Source organism: Argopecten irradians, chromosome 7 (genome assembly GCF_041381155.1).
Source record: "Argopecten irradians isolate NY chromosome 7, Ai_NY, whole genome shotgun sequence".
Taxonomy (NCBI): Eukaryota; Metazoa; Mollusca; class Bivalvia; order Pectinida; family Pectinidae; genus Argopecten; species Argopecten irradians.
Window position 1 is genome coordinate 33452942 of NC_091140.1, and position 21105 is coordinate 33474046.

Sequence of the window (21105 nt, forward strand, 5' to 3'; positions counted from 1 at the left end):
AAAACAGGTTTCTGATGTACAAGTAGTCTATTGTACAAAACTATTATGAAACCAGTTTTGGAAAAATAATCAGCATGAAAATAGGCACAGTTTGCTTTGCAAATACCAAATGTATTTTTCAGTATATTTTTAGTAAATGTTTGTTCTGGACTATTACAGATAGCTTCAGAGAAAATCAACGAAAATCCAACATTAGATGCATTGACGACGAAATTGGACGATCTAGCACGAGAAAGAGGTAAGCCATGACTTAATTTCCAAAAAGCACGTTACATTGAAACGCGCTGGCATAGACATCATAGAGACTTCCTGGCCAGTATAATTTCATGACTTGTGGAAGTATATTATTGTGGAGGAAATGTTCCATTGTATCGCTTTGTTATCTACAGGAAATTTCGTCTGTGCAGGAAGTGTGGCCATGCATACATAAATCATATCGTGGTATAAAGATATGACCTCTATAGCTCTGTTTAAGATGATCTACAACTGACAGATCGTACACGATAACCATCTTTTGAACAATAAGTGTTGTTTACTCATTAATGAACATATAGATAATATAAAAAACTTGTTTTGCTTTTGGTGGATACCCAATCAGTACTTCATCCAATATGGAAAATAGTGCAATTGATTTCGGGACGAAATAATTTTTTTTCAATATTCCTATCTTGAAATGCAAAAAGACGCACGAACTTTTGTGACTGAAGAAAAAATACTAATTCACCTCCTACTGTGTTCGATTAAGAAAAAGATACCATTTGTCAGCGTTTGAGCCTCTTTAAAGCTTACACTCATAACGATTAAAAGGCGGGTATGTTATATCAATACAGTGTTTTTGCTATTGATATCAAACGTACCATTCCATAATATCTTTGGAGATATTGGCAAAAATTTAGCAAAAAGTCAAACAATTACAACTCACGCTGTTTACTTATATATCCCTATATAAGCGATTGGGAAATTTACAATTTCTTTTTTTTGTTCAAAGAATCGTCTGTACGGTGAAATTATCAATTAATTTTGTAGTACATAACGTTAATCATATTACAGTGTACTTATTTAAAGGTAAGTCTATTAATTAATTAAATAGTACGGTGATTCTGATAATCTTAACAATAGACGTCCAAATCCTCAAAACTCAAAAATCGTTTTACCAGGAAAAACTATTATTGATATAAGAATAACCGTTTTTATATACAATGGTAATTACACGATTTATCGATTACACATTCCAACTTAAGGGAAATAATCTCCTTTTCTATACCGTCATTAAATGGGCTACGGCAGTCGTTAAATGACATTTGACCTTATTTATATTAAATCTCTGATGATGTATGATACCCGCATTTCTCCTATTCACAATATCACCTCAGGGGCATTTCCCACAAATAGACAAGAAACTCCCCAAGCTTTTGTTATTTCAAACATTCTACATATACACTTGGCATGTGACATCCCCTGGTCAGGCCCTCGTTATTGGAAGTGGTTTGCCCGCTTGCAATCTGCGCTATTTTCCTAAAGTCGATACAAATTTCACAAACACCACGACATATTCGATGGTGATTCTCCCCAATACCTATCCCTTGGAGAGAGATGTATGTACGAAACAGGGCGATAGAAGACATTGCTTGAAAACTATTCATTCTTATTACCACTCCCAAACGTATTTTAGAAAATCTAATTAAAATCTTCTTCGACTTAAATTTCGATTCCGAGAGCAAAGCGGTCCTGACATCTGTGATCTTACTATGCAACGTTACCTCACCAAAGATAGTTTATGCTACCTATTCATTTAATTCTCCTCAGAATATGTAATAAATAAGTTATATTAGTTCCATGGTGATATTTGATCAGAGTGAGGTTGTTATTTTGTTGTTAAATTTTTACACATTAATTGCCACGTGCTTGACTTCAAATCCCGTTGTGCCACTACCATGCCACAATAAATGATTGTAAACAATCAATATCAGGTACGCCTCCGCTATGTCGGGTTTTTCTTGTGTTTTCGAAAGGTCTTCTCCGATCATTTTTATTGAAAGATTTGACATTTCTTAATGCTTCAGAGACGCATGGCTTAATGCTTCATTCAACAAAGAGAAAGTGGTGAAGACGAATAAAGCACCTCTTTTATTGAAATACAAATGCAAGAACATTAAAATGATGTGGAAAATATCCCAAAAAGCTTGCCTGTATAGCCATCGGGACCATGTCCTATTTGCTTTAATTGAATTCAAATTATTTTAAAACAGGTATAATCATTACTTTGTCGTGTTAACAAAGTTTACAAAATGCTTAATCTTTACCGAGAAATCATCTCGTAATGAAGTTGATATATGAAGATATAACTGCTTATACAGATTCAGTTCAAAATATTAGGATAGATTGCAAGGGATATATTTCTCGAATGTAAGTAGCTCCGCATTTCCGCTATAGACAAGCTTTCACTTCGAGAACAATTGTGGTCAATTGTGGTCAATTTGCAGACATCAAAGTTATGATGAAAGACCAATTATCTGTGTTTCGTTTCTTAGCTGAAATACAGATATGCCTGTACATAGTATGGGTCTAATCTCTTACGACTCCCACGCAGTCAAATGATCGTCGCATGGCATGACTTCGTTTCACGAAAACGTTTACAAGGACGTAATTGATTTATTATCACGTGATCCATATCTAATTTCCACAGCGAACAATTTGTATAGTCCTTTCCCTACAAATATGGGTCAAATATCACTTGTTATGGATGTATTTAAAACATACATTTATACATGATTCGTGTTTCGAAAACTAAATGAAATGATATCAGACAATCGATCAATTTGACGTGTAAATGACTTCTCTAAATAAGTTTAAATGCAAAAATCGTACATAGTTATTGACGATTCAGAACATATGGAGTCTTGTACAGGGTTCTAAAATTTTCTAATGCACCACGGAAATGAACTCCTTGCATCCAAACAGCTAGAATGTCGGCTTAATTCTTATTTGTAATATTTCTTTGAAACGTACTGAATTTATGGATAGTATAGGCATTGGTCAATACGGTAAAAGGAAAACAACAGCTCATCGATTTGCTACCGTCACTATTGTACTAAAACGTATAAATACAATGTAGTTTACAAATGTAATTTTATGTATATTTTGGTGTTTGCAATAATGCATTTGTGTCATTCCTTTTGATCGATATTTCAATTTGTGTTCAAATAGATATCTATACCGTACGCACTTGAAAATCCCGACAATATGATCCACCGCATTTTTTTCAAAATTTTAAAATTGGAAAATTTGACAATCTTTATATTCCTCCTCATTCACATATACATATTCAATACTGTAAAACAACCTTCTCTTTCGTGATTACCGTTTCAAAACATTTTCGCTCAAACGAAGTTTCGCAGATTCAAAATAGAATGGAGATATCTTTTAACTGAATTGTGCAAAAAGTGTCTTACTTATTAATTCGAGGTGATAAACTTTAGCAATTTTATGTTCATAGTGAAATTAGCGAAAATAAATCGCACGCGAAAGAAATTTCGTTTCCAGTACATGAATGCCCAGTAAATAAACATTATTATTATGATTGACGTAAAAATGAATATCTATTCCTCATTTTTACCATTTCTTTATACCTGTTTATAGGTGCATATGTCCCTATAAGCGGTTTCACTGTGGAAGACTTGCTGCCCCATACAGATCACTACATTACATACGAAGGCTCTATGACTCAGCCCAGCTGTCAGGAAACTGTAACATGGATTATATTTAACAAGCCTTCATATATATCAGAAAAACAGGTAGGTCATTTTCATGATTTACGATTTCATTTTAGATGTCTTGTCAAGGTCAAATATCACATCATCAGGATAATTTGAAAATTTTTTTTTTTTTTTTTTTTTTTTTTTTTGCGGGAGATTTAATTGCGCAATATTTTACGGCTAATGCGATTTACACGAAATTACATCCTGTGTATGGAATCGAAATAATGATGAGAAAGATAGCATGCGTTAGTTTTTTATTCATTGTAATCGACAGTTAGTATCATAGATAAAAAATATTCTCCATGCGAAATTGAACAACTGTAAAGGTCTATGGCACAATAAGGTGATGTAAAAGTCAAACATATGAGAAAGCAGGTCGTATTATATCTTTAGTTGGTAAACTGATATTGAATATTACATGGACTATTTATGTAAATTAAACACTCTTTGTACAACTACTTTATATGGGTGTATGTGCCATGATAATTTGTTCTTCAGGTTCTTACGTCATTTGGACTTCATTTTCACATGTATGACAAATCGGTATTACGTGTGTTTATATGGCGTATGCATATGTGTTTCATCCGTAGCTAAACTAGACTAAATTACCTGTCATTGTTTTTTCTACTCACCACAGCCTAGCGGAGAAATTTAGTACTAAGGCAGGTAATCCAGTCTAATCTAAAACTCTAGCTCTAGTGACCAGTGCGCACCCTATCTCAACACCACCTCTGAATCACTGTTTCATTATCTACTTGCAGCTTAATGCATTTAGGAGTGTTTGGATGGAGTGGCAGATGAACAATATTCGACCAGCAATGCCATTAAATCACCGTGTACTAAGAACAAATATCAACACAAGAAAACAGGTATACTCTTTCTGTACCAGGGGGTGTCCTTCCAGAACAAAAAGAATAAGAATCTGAGTGTCACAAGCCAATTATGTTAGTTAGGTATAAACTTTCTGTACCAGGGGGTGTCCTTCCAGAACAAAAAGAATAAGAATCTGAGTGTCACAATCCAATTATGTTAGTTAGGTATTAACTTTCTGTACAAAGGAGTGTCCTACCATAACCTTAACGGATGGAAGCCTTAGTGACATAACACAATTATTTTAGTTGGTTATAGCTTGAGCATTTCAAACTTACGAATCGATTGGGACGTGCCATTTTAAATTGTTGTTAGCACCACAATGGATTCCTCTTATGTAGTTTAGTGTGGATTAAAAATAGGATAAAGGATTATCAATAGAGGTTCTAAGTGAACTATTTTATTGTTGTCAATAAGTTCAATGATTTTAATAGTTGGCATTGAAAACTCCATAAGATAAGATAAAATAAGCTAACAGCACTATCCATTACCAAAATTTAAACATTCAACATGAAAGAAAATATGAAACTTATCCAAAATAAGTTTGACATATGTGTTTGCTTATTGAATATGTTTACTCATGATATATTATGAAATGAAAACTACTTAATGATCTTCATATAACGTCTGTCGCATGGTAAGAAAATCTTACTTGGCAATACATAAGTTAACAACACATCTTTATGTATTGTCTAGCTTGTGTTATAGGTACAATACAACTCGTACAGTTATCTATACAAGCGTTATAACGTGATCTGTGTTAAGATACAATGTAGCCAAAATAGATGTAAACATGTTATAGTGGAACCTGACATAAGGACCACTTATGTATAATGACTGCCTGCTTATTATACTTCATGTATACTCAAATGACCAGTCTCAACTTATTTTGACCGGTGTGGACCACTCATCTATAAAGACAGTGGATGGTCTTTATAAACAGGTTTTACGGTACATTGCATCATCAAAGTATGAAAAAAAAATATTCACGATCGAGGCAAATATCGGATGCGTAAACTGTGAATACCAATGTAAATAGTACCTTTCTGTAGAATAATGTATGCATAGCCTCGGCAAAGATCCCTAAATAACACCAATTCAAACGGCATTTGAATTCAATAATCGTTCTTATATTTCTGATATTCATAATATTCCTTCCAGACATCATAACCCGTGTAAAATCTGTGAAATGATATTTGATATGACAGTAAATTAGGTAGTCGCACAACACCCAAGAGATAGTAATTTCCATAAAATCAATTTCATCCTATGTATACAATTTTCTTTGGGACTCATGACACGAATGTCAGCTATTCAAGTCTGAATTCGCTAACCAATGTTAACCCAAAAGGATCACTTATATTTCACAAAATATGATCACAAAGATGTCGCATTTTGCCCTTTAATAATACCAAGTGCGTATTACAAAACGTTCCTCTGTTTCAATTTCAAAATAGTAAACTTTGAAGCTAACGACACTCAACATTTTGTTATGTAATTATAAACTAGCTTAATGCTTGCTATAAACTAGTTACAATTTGGGAAAGTTTTGTGGCAAGTTGTTGGAATGCTGTGAAAACATACAATCTGTATACAAAATTTAAAAAAGACTGCTTCTCAAAGCACTACCAATAACAAAGTATACAATTGTTTGTTTAATAGAATACAGAGTACTGCTACCTTATGCCTTTCTCCAGATCGTCTCACATTTGTCTTTTGACGATTTGGTTTTCATGGATTAGCATTACTGTAGTATTTAAATCTTAGGTCATATTTCTGCTACACGTTCATTAAAGTATTCCTCCGATTACGTTCTTGGTTATTTGAAGGCAAAACAAATAAAATAAAAAAATACTTGTTTATCATTTTCAACGATTTGGTATTTTATGGTCGACAACGGAATTTAGTAAGAATGCAACAAAAAGAGTAGAAAAGTTCTATGTGATGGCAAGGAGACATTACAAAAACATGTGCATCTTCCCTCAAAAAAAACAAGAATATACAAACACGCAGAAAAGGAATCTTTCCGTCGTACTCATTTTATGTAGTTTTACCATTTGTTTTCCATATGTTATGCCAAATCATTTTTTTTTAATAAATATAATTCAAATACTAATAATATACGTATTCCTTAAAAGTATTTAAACGAAGTAATCAAAATAAATTTCTAAGGCTACTTCAAATCTGTCGTGCTTAATCTGGCATACCTATAACGTTACCCAGAGCTCAATTCCCATTTCGCATCAAGTGTGTTGAAGTTAACATAGAAAACATGCAATAGGAAAATAATTATCAGTTTGCTCATGATCGTAAGATATATTAAACATTTACTTTGCATTAGGCGTCGACAACAGAGAAATGTCGTTGCGTGAGACAGTTGCTTGAAAACAATCGTGCTATTTCTACCGCTCTCTACTAGTCTGGGTCCCTGCTACAGAAATAAATGGTCATTGAAGGACATTTCAGGGCATTCAAATCCTTGTCATATTTGGTTCCCCAGGAGTTTGATGTGTCTGAGGTTAGATATGTATAGGCATATCATTTCGTTGTCTACATATTGAAAAAAACATGTGCCTAGGAAGCATTCTTTATCTATTTGATGAACGCGTTCATGTGAACGTTACAATAAACAGCAAAAAGCTTTTTGTCAATAGTCATGTGTTTACACCATAGACAGTTTATCACTGACGGGTCACAGTAGACGCTTTAACTTTACACCCTCTACACATGATATGGTGTCGACCGACGAATAATTGAGAAACTTCATTACGTAAACTGCAAGTCTTCGTGGAATTTAATGTAGACACGACTCTTGGTGAAAAGAAAATTGACCGCAATTTTCTATCTAAAATATAGATTTGTTGGACGACAAAGTATATCATAAATCCGGAAAGGTTAGGTCACGAGATAAAGCAAATCGATAAAAGAAAATGATAGATACGTTTTTTGTTAGCATTTAATCCTACTACGGGATCTTAAAATAACACCGTTTATACAATGTGCGTGAAATGATGAAATCCAAGGGAGGTCACTAACGTTAAAAATTTCTCTGGCATTATACACCAAATTATCTTTTTGAACATTATCCAGTTTCCGTTGATTGCGACTGTGTAGACGATCGATAGCGGGAAAGATGTTCTATGGTAAACCGTATAACGATGTGTACAAACACAGCAGAAGGGTAATATTATAGACTTTACAGTGTATTCGATATTGACCAGAAATCCAATCTTATTCCAGACTCAATTTGCTTCAAAATTTGGTACTAATTATGAGTCGATTATGGCTCGGAATAAGCTGAATGGCCTAAGAGAACATTTGATACGGTTCGTTCGTTGTTATGATTGAGCGCCGTTGTGTATGCTTATAACATTTAAGTGCATTACGACCCCCATCAAACGAAAATCCGAAAACTAATGACAAGGCGCAGATATGTTCTTAAATCTGATTATAACACTCTATCGAGTACAATATAGAGGTCTGTTCGTCTATACTACGCACATAAATTGCGGAATCGATTCTGATACACGAGCTTTACCCCGTGTAATTGCAGAACTTTGTTCCGCTAAATCGCCCAACTATCTCTCTATTTTGCATTACTTGTTTAATTTTTCTTTCCTTTTTTCAGTCCGGGCTTTGCAGTATGAAACGAGATTTATTTTATGATGGTGAGTTCATTTTCCCACCACTTAATTCTCAATCTGCTACAATCTTTTACACAATGGGTGATGTGTTTGGTTAAATATATTAGTAAAATTGATTAATCTCCTCAAAACATGGTAAATATATTAGATGAATCATTGATAGTTGTATCTTGTACTTTATAATAGACCTTGTGTCTCTACAATACATTCACAAATCTGCCAAACAGCTCAGCTCTTCTTATTTAATGAGAATAATATGTCAAATGAAAAGAACTTTATTCATCACATATGGTGTTCATTTAGTTTACTACTTAAATAAATTAAGTGACCTACTTTCTATGAATTACTCTTTTTGTATCAATTCCCTTTACGAAATATATACATACTATAGCTAGTCATTTTGGCATTAATAACGTTTATCACATAACTGGCCCATCAAGCCATAGCATACGGCCATGTCATAAATATCGTAAGACACATGCGTAATAACACTATTATGACGTCATATGTAGTTTTGACGTCATAATCTATATATGACGTGGTATGATTGTCTCAGTAGACGGAAACGCCACATCCGAGCCAGATTAATACTGTTTTATATTTGGAGACGAAATTAAAAGTTTTACTTACATTTCTATTAATGAAAGTTACATGTACGTGACAAATAGAATCTTACACACGTGACTAAAGGCTCGTGGCATATCAAATTGTTGAACTCGTTTGATGAATTTCATATCGCATAGCCACTCATGTAAGATCATCTATTTATTCATATCCTGAAAGGAAACTTATATAGTCCATTGGCAGTATATAATTTAAAAACATTAACTAAAGTTAATTTCGATCATTTTAAAGTAATGAATATTATAAACCACCTTAGTTTGCGTTCGTTTTTCTCGTCACAACATTCCAATTAAAAGTACCAAGAAACATTTAACTAGTAAACCGCCAGCTTAAGTCATCACGAAATTGAGTTGGGTTACAGAATACTAAACATTAGCTCAACTTATTGGAATTCGATACGCTAATCACAATATCAAGTTGTAACATCTCATAATTCTAATTTCGGTTGACATAATTGATTGAAGACAATAAAGATCTGTTTTATTTGTGTCCTCATGTACTGAAGAAACTTAAAGTATGTTTTATTTGTGTTCCAGTTAATTCCAATTTTAGGACTTGACGACCGTAGAACCCACCAACAACGGGATTACCGAAAGCCAAATTAGCACTATGCAAAGTACAGACCAGAATTAGAATCCCATTGGATAGAAACCGTTCACTATGGTCACATGGACGAAATAATAGAAAAGTTCATCCAGGAATATATGTCAAAATTGGTCGATACGTCTGCTCGTCCACGTGAACAACTTGTCAATGCCTTCTTTGTTGTTTGTTTAAGTTTGATATTTGTACATACGTTATTTGTGACATATATAGACTCATGATGTACATAGACAACACAAATAATGATAGAATGTTGCTCGTACGCTCGTAAGCTGAGCAACAATGTCTTCCTCAAATGATATAGTATTGTGTATCGGATATAAGCTATATCCTAAAGTTTGTAAATAACGGTCATTGGTGATAACTATCAAGAATTCGAATCAATACATACTGGTATATCCATATGTAATAGTATAAACAAAAATATGATTGCCTGGATCCATTAACATTTTGTAGCATGATGATATTATGTATGAAGGCAGTACTTCCATGATAAATAAATCTGTTGGGTTACAACGGAATAATATCATACATGTTTCCACTTTAATGTAACTCGTATTTGTACACGGTTTGTAAAATAATGTGTTGATGTTTATAAAAATGTTACACTGAAAGTGATTTAACGAATGAATATGCTTGCAATGAAAAAGATGAAGTGACATTACTTAAATAGAGATTGTTTTTTGTTTGTTTTATTAAGGTTTCAAATTGATTTTATTCCCCAGCAAATTAGAGGGATGCCAGGGTTGGGACCCTGGATTCATCTATCACAACATGTAGCCTCTCAGATAAGGTCTCTTTCACTTCTTTTACTCGATCGCTTTCATTTCGTCACATTTAATTTGCTCCATTCATTCTGCAAACCCATTCAAACAAATACAAATATATGTAAATTAAATTAAGTGAAACGGTTTCTTTCGTATTTATACTTGTAATAATTTAGATTATTGACGTTAATTTTGACATCATAATTTAAAAAAAAAATGTAGTGACATAGCATCGAGCACTGAGAGAGCAGACAAATCTGTAACATTTATAGATTAATCAATTTAGGTATAATATAACTCCTGATGTGTGTATACATGCATATATAATAAGAAATTACGATGCGCATTACTTATATGTATGTGTACAAGAGGAATGTCATTCTACCAACATTCAATAATCATAAACATTCATTTTCGTTTGCTTCCGTGATATACCAATACAAATAGGCAAATACACGACAGTATTGAAAACAGTATTTGTAACGGTAAGCTAAACCAATTCTTAGATTTATTGTCAGTCACGTTGTTTTACGTGTGAACATCACTAATGGAATTTTCGTGTCAGTTTTAATATATATGATTTGGACGATTGGTATCACCATTAAATATCTAGTTAGTATGACTGTGTTGTGTATCGTAAATGTAAATACCCCATTGCATTCACGTGGGTAATCGGTTCGAGATGTGAATTGCATTCACGTTGGTAATCGGTTCGAGATGTAAATAGCATTCAAGTGGTTGATCGGTTCAAGGTGTGAATTGTCTTAGCTTAAAATACTCTGTTCCCATCAATACATATGACTTCAGACATGTACCTGTATTTCGTACATTTTGAGATAGTCAAATTAATTTTATTGTTCTATGTATTAGAAAACTAGCATTTGTGTAGAATGAAGGAAGAGACCGGACGGTTTTGAAACATTGAATCTACAATATATATCTGCGATTGTTTTGCATTGGTCATCTGTTTATTTTTATTATCAGTCTACTGATGCTATCTGATTTTTTTCTTTTAACATTGGTCTAAAAGTCATGTGGAATGGAATGTGAAGTGTAGTCTTCTGACATGATAACCAGTTTTATGTAGAGTTCGTGTGAGATTGTGCTAGGAAGGGAAATTTGAATTTGTATGTGGATATTGAGTCGTATAATGACTATTTTAGAATAGATTACATAAATTGACATGCAACATGTCACAGAAATCTCATTTATAAGTACAGTAACGTAAACGCATAGCAGTTTAGGAAACAACTCATTCCAAGAGTAAAATGTCAGTGCAATGATTAAGTTCTTTTGTCCGTGTGTTTAGAATAGGAATTCTCTAATTTAATGTTGAACAAAGAAGATTGAGTTAAGTATCGAGTAAATATTGTGTTTCCGTTCGACGCTGTTGTTTACATCACGACTGAATGCTTAATTGATTTCGCTTTCATACATTGTGAAGAATTATCAAGTAGACATTTCATGATTAAACCTAAGCACATGACGTTTTGTATTCTGATTACCTGATAGCAAAACGTATTCAGTTTGTGTCTCATTGAATGCGATAAAACCAAAATATTGATTTTTATTGAGATGTACAGCGCCCGCAGTTACACACTATATTATAAGAATGACATTAAATATTTTGTATTAAATTGTTTTTGTTTTTATCTGATATTGTTTCGGGAGAAAAATAGATAAATATTTACCGATAGCGCCAGTAATTGTTCAGCTGCTATGTCTACGCCGCCGAAACAAAGCTCGCCTATTAAGACATTTATGCTGTCACAAGAAAATCCTTTTAATTGCCAGACTTTTTAGTTTAACTGTAAATATTTAGATTATGACTTTTACAGTCAAAGTGAGAGTGGTTTGATTATGAAAGCGTTTACATTGATCAGAATTTTGACTTGAAATGGGATTTCTGATATTTTAGCGAATTGGTAGCAGAAAGATAATACTAGTCTGGTACTCTGCCTCAGGCAACACAAACGAGGGTGCAGAAGGGGAGATCTTAAACTTCAAACAAACATTTGCAGGTTTAATGAGAAGATAGTTTTTCTTGCACAACTGTCATTAGCCGTACGTCAATCCCCGGTGTACCAAAAACAAAAAAAATAACTAATTAGTTCCACGTAGCACTTGTGAATTCTCAGCAAATTGGAAAACGGCTCGTGGTAGTTATTTGATTATACTGTCTTTGTCAACGACAGCACCAAAGCAGTAGTAGAACCATCTAAACGCCTTGACGGAGTGGACAGGGTTGTTGGTACATATGAAAGCGGACCACAATATATGGACATCTGCTTGATGTTCTGAAGGGGATGTTCGTAAGTGGGTTCGGTTTAGCTTGAGAGATATTAAAATCTAGATTAAATTTGATAATATCTTTAAAACTTATTAGTTTGAAATATTTATCATGCTGCAAAAAAACCGCCGCTAATAGAAGAAGAAATACCACTGTTTTTGCAGCGCCTAATTTTCATGCTAAAACACGTTTTCTTGCCAATTTATATTCGCATTTGATATCGTCTTATGCTTATACTGTAGTAGTGATTAACAAAATGCAATTTGCAGCCAGAAATTTCCGATGACGTAATTTTCTATGTGACGTCATCCAGGCGATCATAGGAGACGGTAGTTTCATATAAACGTTTCCTTTATTATGATAATGACATGTTCAATGACGACAGGACAATGATATCATAGAATACTCTTTACAATCAAATGTTATTAAGCACTGCACTGCTTTTAATTGACATAATTATATGGAAGATGAATGCCAATGAGACAACGGCAGATATAACAAGGAAATGTAACAGAGTGTAGGATGTTAAATGAACATATGTTATCACTGTCTTCACTAAGTATCGAACACATGACCTCTAGCTTATAAGTCTTACGCTCAACCAACCGAGCCAAAGATGTAACTTCTCCTTAACCGAGAGGGACATTGCAGCTTTATTTCAACAGTATTCAAAATCGGTCCAGCCGCTTTGGAAAATATACGTTATTTCCATACAATTTGCTTCAGCGTTTTCTGCTAAAGAGTTCTTACATAAAACGTAAAATTTTACTCATATAATTCCAACTTTTATTTGTATTGGCAAGAGAGCCCGAATCTTTCCATTAACAATTAACACCGAAAACAGTTTTAAACGGTATATTTTTTGGACACATTTTAATCAAAAGTGTAAATAGAATTCCATAAATTCCCATTGGATATTGAAAAATGACTTACTTGGAGTCTGATTTCCATTTATGGATATAGATTGGGAGTATATGTATATATATACATTTAAGTCTACCATTACTTTGCCTTGAGGGATGCACAATATGCGCTGTAGAAGCAGACAAATAAAACTTAATAAAGTTTAATGCAATATCTTATATACTTTATCACTGATATCAGAATATTTCAAATTGCCTTACACTCTTAAAGAAAATTGTATTTATTCACATAGAAATAGGATGTCTGATTCGGGAACTCTTTGCTTCAATAAGAAGGGAAACGTTTTTGTTTTAGTATTATTATTCGTGTGTATACAAATGTACCTACAGTTGTTTCGTACGGAAACGAACTTAATTTGTTCCGTGGTGTCTACAATCGTAGAACCATCATTGATTCTGAGCAATGTCTCCACGCAACGTTACTCTACGCAATTACAACAATAACGTAATTTACAATTGACCCTTTTAAGTAGTTGCTATCGATTAGCAATAACATTGAGAGTTCTTTTAAACAGACAGCAAAGTGAGCCTATCCATTTTCACCCTAGCTGTGGTAGTATTGTCTCCAAGGTCGGCCGTCACATCTGCTAACAAAGACATGGCTGGTATTGGAGTGAACGCTATTATATGTTTCTACAAGCTATTAATCAACACAAATGTACAATATCCCGGACACTAGTGCAAGTGACCTACAATGTGTGATTTTGTCCGACAAATAACAATCATAGTGTTAGTCACTTGTCCCTGATATATTGTTCAAACTTCGGGTTCATTAACCTCTAAATGTGCTGCGTCAAAATACAGAAATATTATGATTGGCTGGGAGTTATGACTGAAAGATAACCATAGTTTCTCTATCAATGCTGTCGAACTATATTCTAAACAGAATGAAACATAGACAACTGTATAATATATAATGTTCGTTGTGTAGAAAGTTGTTTTCGTAGATGTTGTCGGACCAAGAATATAAAAAAATGCAATTGATTTATAGTCTATTGGAAACATTGATCTATAGCCAAATATCTATGCTCATTAAAGACTTCGAAAGCCCTACGAAAGACTCCTCACACGAATATTTATGTTATACAGTATGTATAAGTTTGGTGCATTTTATCAAGTAAGACATTTTAAATCTGATATGCGACCAGGCTCCGATTTCTCGAAACAAACTTAAGTCCAAAACTGACTTAAGTCTAAAGTTTTCATATAAGTTGCATAACAAGAAAAACTTAAGTTTGACTTAAATCTGCACTTTCGTTTCGAGAAATCGGAGCCAGATGTGTATTTGGGTTAAATTGTTATCAAGCAAAATTCTACGGTGCCACACTAGAACTAGATGTTCATGGTCAAATTTAAATTTTAACAAAATAGAAATAACAGGAAATCACGTCGGTGCTATTTGGAATTGAAGTCGGGATCCAGCGAGTGTTGGAGTGGCCACCAATACTGACCCACCAAGTGGAGGATGTCGTGGTTTAGGAATGAAATATCTGAGGATAGTTGTCGACCACCTGATGACGATAGAAACTGACAGGTGAGCATCGAACATTTGAAATAGAGGTATACCAGGAGGATAATGCAGCATTAGGTCAGCTTAACGTGTAACAGAGAAAGATAAAAAGAGAGCAATGAGTTTTAATATAAAATGCCTTATATGGTCACAAAGAGTAAGATCTAAGGAAACGTTTACTGAATATTCACTTCTCAATGTCGTATCAGCATAACCTCCCAAGCAGTATAAAATACTATAATCTTCAATCGATAATCACCAAGGGGACAGAGGTATATCTACGGAGGTGAATGTCGCGTAGTTAAGTTTCAGTCACAGGTACATGTATGTTTTGCATGGCGAGTAGATACCGTAGATCTTGAGTTCAATGTCCGGTTAGAACAAGATTGGATCATAAAATTGCCTTCCGTCGTTATTTGTGTTTCTGAGATCTTTTATAAGTACACGTAAACTGAACCATGGTTATACCTCGTCGTGTCTTTACTTAAAAATAAAGATAACAATAATATACTTTATTTAAATTTGATTACATGTTGAGCTTAGCAGTTCGTCTGAAACATGGTCAAGATAAGTATAAAATATCGAATATATACAATGTAAAGAAATATCTATATATATTCATGAAAAAGTAGCACACATAAAGAGTATATAAAATACATCTACAGGTCGAATAAATTAATTTCATCAAAACATCCTTTGCTGCCTGCTTAAAAGATATAAAATGGAGGTGCTATTTCTTATATGGTCTGATAAAATGTTCCAAACATAAGCTCCTTTATATTTAAAAGATTGTTTAGGTATGAACTGTTGAGAGCACAGCTCTATAAAGTTTTAAGATTGTCATCTACTGAGTGATGCTGTTGGAGTCACCACTGCGCTTCTGTTTCCCACGGCTAAGCAGCCGTTACATATATAAATAAATGTCACTTAAGATGACTGATGTGTACCAAAACGAAGCGCAATACCCTTTTTCATACATATGACTTAATTACCCGCTATTCTATAGGTGTTAAGGTTGTAAGCCTAAAATAACTAAGAACATCGTTCAATCCAACGAATTTCTACTAACGGACATGGGAACTACTTGTAAATATATGTAGTGCAACAGACATGGTTAGATAGTAACATGAAAATGTCCGTACAATACTTCAAGAATATATTGAAATAAAGACCGTATCTTAATGCAAACAGCGACAGATTGAAGAATTAGATAATATTTTTCAAATGATAAGAACTATTAATTGTACATGAGAAAGGAGCCAATTGTTTTGTACAAGAAAACATGATTTGAAATCACATACTGACTTTCAATTCACATTCTCAAGAATGAATATATGTTAAACGGGCCAAGTGCAGGTTTGTTTTTTCAAATAAAGTGTAACAACAAATGTGTTGTAAGTGAACAGATCTGAGTTGGTTGGAAAAAATACATTGTCCATATCCACTGCAAGTTGAACGACATATTTACATGAATTCTAACTCATTTATGCTTGTTTAATGAAAACTATTAACAGTTCTTTAGCATCTCACTATCAAATACTATATGATTTAAAACATTTATTTTAAGCATAAAACATATTTCAAAATTAAAGAACAGCGGCGTAGTTAGGTCTGTATAGGCCTGCATGACTGGGGGTGCAGGGGCGAAGCCCCCCAGAAGCTGACGGGAAATTGTTTCAATGTAGTAACCATTTTACTTCTTTGGTAACTTTTAACGTATATACCAATGGTTAAATGAAGGTCACGATATTTAGGTGATAACCATGCAAAACTATATACATTTAATATTGTAGACATACTAGACTCCCGTGACAAGTGCTCGAACAAAAAACACGGATTTGGGTGTAAATATTAAATTAGTAAGTAATGGAAGAATTTTGAGTTATTTTAACTGATGAAAAACTTATATTTTAAACAAAATTATAATTAAGTTTACGTGTTGGTTTGTTTATGACAGCGAGTCAAAGACCACTGTCAAAATGTTGGAAATTGCGTAAGAAGGGACCAGTCCTCGACCACCTCAAAAAAAAATTGTATTAATGACCTATTTTTCTACTTATTCTGTTCTATTTTAACAATTACAACAACAAAAATTCTTTTCTGAATTAAAAATCTGTTCATATTCGACAAAAATAAAAGTCAACTATTTCGTGACACCAGAAATCACGGATTAACACGCGTTTTAACGGGGCGGGAAGTGAACCAAAATTGATCAATTCACTTTTTCGTTACTAAGGTCAAGAACATGTTGCAATTGCTTTAATTAAGTTGTTTTGCTATCACTTTTAAGATGATTATATGTTTTTAGAATATTTCTAAATTTTCATGCGATGTTGTTAATTTTGGTATTCGTAAGTGTTTCCCGATTCAAAATCCACAATTGCTTGAGGGATTTTGGTGAAGAAGTCTTCTTCTTTAGTTTAAGTCTAATATTGTCTTCGACAAAATTCAAACATATTTAACAACTTGGTAACCGGAAATATATAGACTATTCTAATAAATTTCCAGAATGGCCAATCTTCAAGTCTTTCAAATGTGCACAAAGTTATGTTAGGCATACAGTTGGGCATATCATATGTATTTATACATAATTTATATTCTGCAGCGTCACGTGTATTCAAATGTTGTGTTTTTTATGACTGTTCAAAAATGTAAGTCAGATTAATTTTTGCATGCTTGAGCATGCAAGCATGCACGGGCGCTACGCCACTGAAGAAGAAATTGTGACAGACAAATTGCTACCAGGACTTATCAATGATCCTGCACATTTTCCTTTAAAAACAGGAAAAGGAAGATCATCTCTGCAAAACGGGACGATAGAGTTGCATATTAAGTTCAGTAGAAATAAACATCGTTTACATGCATGAAAATAGAAATTAGTAAAAATCTGTTATACAGCTGTACAAAATAGATGTTGTTAGCAATGCAACTTGGTTATATGCTTGTTACCGAAAATAAAATTATACCTTACTTTTTTCATACAAAACAGTTTTTATTGGATTCAAAGACCATGACTAGGAGCTAGTCACTAATTAAGCGCTATGTATGAGAGCCTTTATCCTATTACAACTAATCCTATGTTGTCAAGACAAATGACAACAAACATTTCAGAAGAACAGAATATCAGTAGAAATCCACAAAACTCTCACGCACTCGTTTACAATTAATTTAACGTAAAATATAGTATAACCAAGGTCTCAACAATAATTCGAAACAATTCCTAAGAGTAAATCATTTTCAGAAGATATTAAATTCCATGTTTAAGTTTACTCTTCCGGAAACAAATACCTCCAAATGTGAAACCTGATTGGCTTTATATTAACATGTTTATGACACATCGTCTAATGTTGAAGTAAATATAAAGTCGTTACAGAAAATAACAGGAAATGTAAAATAGTAAAGGCACTAACCAGCAAATTGGTTCAATAAGTAAAGATAATATAAATGCAAAAAGGTGAAATGGTATCGTAGCTGTTGAGGCAGCGTCACTAGGTTAAGTTTAAAGCCATTTTTAAGTTTAAAGTGTTTACAATGACCTTGGGAACAACTTTTTCTCTAATACCTAGAGAATGTAAACATACATTCAATCATATAGGCATCCATATATGTCGATTTACAGTTAAAGTAATGTTTTTCCATAGAAAGTTTTCAAACATATAAAATAGTTATGTTTTGATAAGCTCCGTAAATGCTTCCAAATGATACTCCTTATAGATCTGATACAGTATCAGAAGCACAAGTTAAAATGACAGCAAACTCGTTTTTTTCATCTGCAACCAGACACCCGCGGGCTATACGGGCTGAACAGCAATGTGTACATCAAATAACACTTTTCATCATTATTGCGATAACATGAATTCATTTGAAAGAAGATACGGCTATAAATGTAAAAATAAATACAAGAAAAAACACTCATAGTGTTAAGAGATATGGTAACATAAAAACATTTTCATAATATTGATTACGATTTGTCGCATCACAAGCGACATCATTTGGTAACTCTCGTATGAGTACATCTGTAACGGCATTAGGTGCCTTGTAGAGAGTACATGGAACCTCAGTGGATGTAGAATGGGACGTTTTGGCCTATGTCACAAATACATATATGAAGCCACAAAACTTGACCATTAGAAGATACTTTAGGTGCTTCCATAATCCAATCAATATTTTGGGGAAACATCGGGTTATCATCAAAAGATATATATATTTTTTGTAAATGATCGTAAGGGGATAAAACTCCCCACATAATATAGCATCACTCAGTCAATAATAGAAGCAAAATTAAAAAAAAATCGATAAACATTATAGAAAAACATTTTTAAGGGGTTTTGGTTTGGTTTAAACATATTTTATTGTTGCAAAAGTTCATCTAACACACCAATCTATGAATTTGATTTCTCTATCTTAGGTTTATGTGTGCAATTTATTTGGGAAGAAAGTGTATGACGTGTGTTTATCATTTTTATCGTTCTATTAGCGTTTCCAAGGACACACATTACATTTGATTTACTTATAGAAAGTACTATTAGATGTGAATGATGTATGTTAAATCACGCGCAAAGGCACGTGGACACAAATGTCAAAGTTTCTGATAATGACGTCATCTGTCGTAAAAATGCCATGACGTGTCAGCTTGTTTGAATAACTACGTTAAAAAATGATGAACATTAGCAGGAAAGCACACACACCTTTGATATACGTTTACCATATAATTTATAAGACTGTACTGTTATTTCATCATGTTCATTGCACGAAAACAATAAATAATGCGACTTTGTAATCATATACATATCAATATTTCACCGGAATGTGTAATTTAAGGATTAAACAAGTCTTAGAAGGGTTTGGTCCACTGGAAAGTCAAATCATTGACTGTGTAGTCCATTTCGAAGTGTAAATCTGATTTTTCAATGAGTTTGTTCTTTCTTTGAAGAAAACAAAATAATATTATATAGATTCACTTACCGCTGTCTGTTTTCAAAGGATTAAACATTATGAGCTTATTTGATATAAACCAAATACCATATGCAACTTTAAAATTTCGTGCCTTGCTACGAACTTGGCCAGAACAAATTCTCTATTTAGAATTATATGCTAACGCGTAGTGGTTTGTTATCTCTGAATATCTTTTGAGTGCCGCCATCTTATCATTGTCTTATGGACGCTGACTATACAGTTCCCGGTGTCCACAAACGTCCAACCCACGGCGGCATTCCCAATTATGCTGGTACGGACGTTGTAATAATTCCTAATCAGCTAATGGTTGTCCATCTTTATAAGCCTTTAATGTCCGAATTATCTTTCAGAGAACGATATACAAGGCACAGCCATTTGTTTTACGCGAGTAGGGGAGATTTTCTGAAAAGCTTTTCATAACAACAAGTAAATCTTCCGCGATATAACAATTACAAAACTAGAAATGAAACGCATCAATTACTTCTTGAGCATCATTTGTTATATTTGATTAAGCAATCTTTGAAAATCATATGAAGACAATTTGTGTTACTAGAATCTGTGAGATATACGCCATATTGTGTTTTAAAGTAGAGTCATCGAAGTGCTTGATTATCATGACAATGATAACATTCAGTGAAGCATTTAATGGAAGGAGATTCGCTGCGGACGAGATAGAACAAAGATGGCTATTGAACAAAAGTAGTGTTGTTTTCGTTTTTTGTTTCATTAGCGATGATCAAATTAATAAAGCTTCCCAGACACATTAAATGAATTGTTCATCGATTGAACGTCTAACTTCCTCGATGGCTTGCCTTAAAAGGGATGTGTCAATGGGCCGCGGAGTTGAAGACATGTCAACCTAACCTTATATATTTTGGGAAACAATTTTTCTAATACCCTTGCATTTGTGCATGTATTCCATTATGTATAAGTGTGCCTGTGTAAATAAACACATTTGTAGGTATGGGTATATTTACATTGTATGTGTGATATTTGTTTTGAGATACAAATATACACATGTACCTCGAACATGTAAATATGTTAATTACAATTTGATTGTCAAGATGACGATCGAGGTTTTGATTTTTTGTGACCTCTGACTTCAGCCATTTTGTTTTTACTTATCCATCAGCTTACTGAAATATATAACCTTATAAAAA

General features: G+C 33.4%; 1 protein-coding gene across 2 annotated transcripts in view; it reads left to right on the plus strand.

Moving 5' to 3' along the window:
- The window catches only part of LOC138328213 (carbonic anhydrase-related protein 10-like), a 57603-nt gene extending 46851 nt beyond the window's left edge, over positions 1 to 10752 (plus strand). Inside the window, exons 6-10 of one of the 2 annotated variants that reach the window (XM_069274910.1) lie at positions 160 to 238; positions 3640 to 3794; positions 4520 to 4627; positions 8257 to 8296; positions 9433 to 10752. In XM_069274910.1, coding sequence (XP_069131011.1) covers positions 160 to 238; positions 3640 to 3794; positions 4520 to 4627; positions 8257 to 8296; positions 9433 to 9455 — 405 coding nt within the window. In that variant the 3' untranslated portion in view covers positions 9456 to 10752. The remainder of the gene's footprint in view (positions 1 to 159; positions 239 to 3639; positions 3795 to 4519; positions 4628 to 8256; positions 8297 to 9432) is intronic. The other variant, XM_069274909.1, reaches the window with a different exon arrangement.
- Positions 10753 to 21105: the final 10353 nt, after the last annotated feature.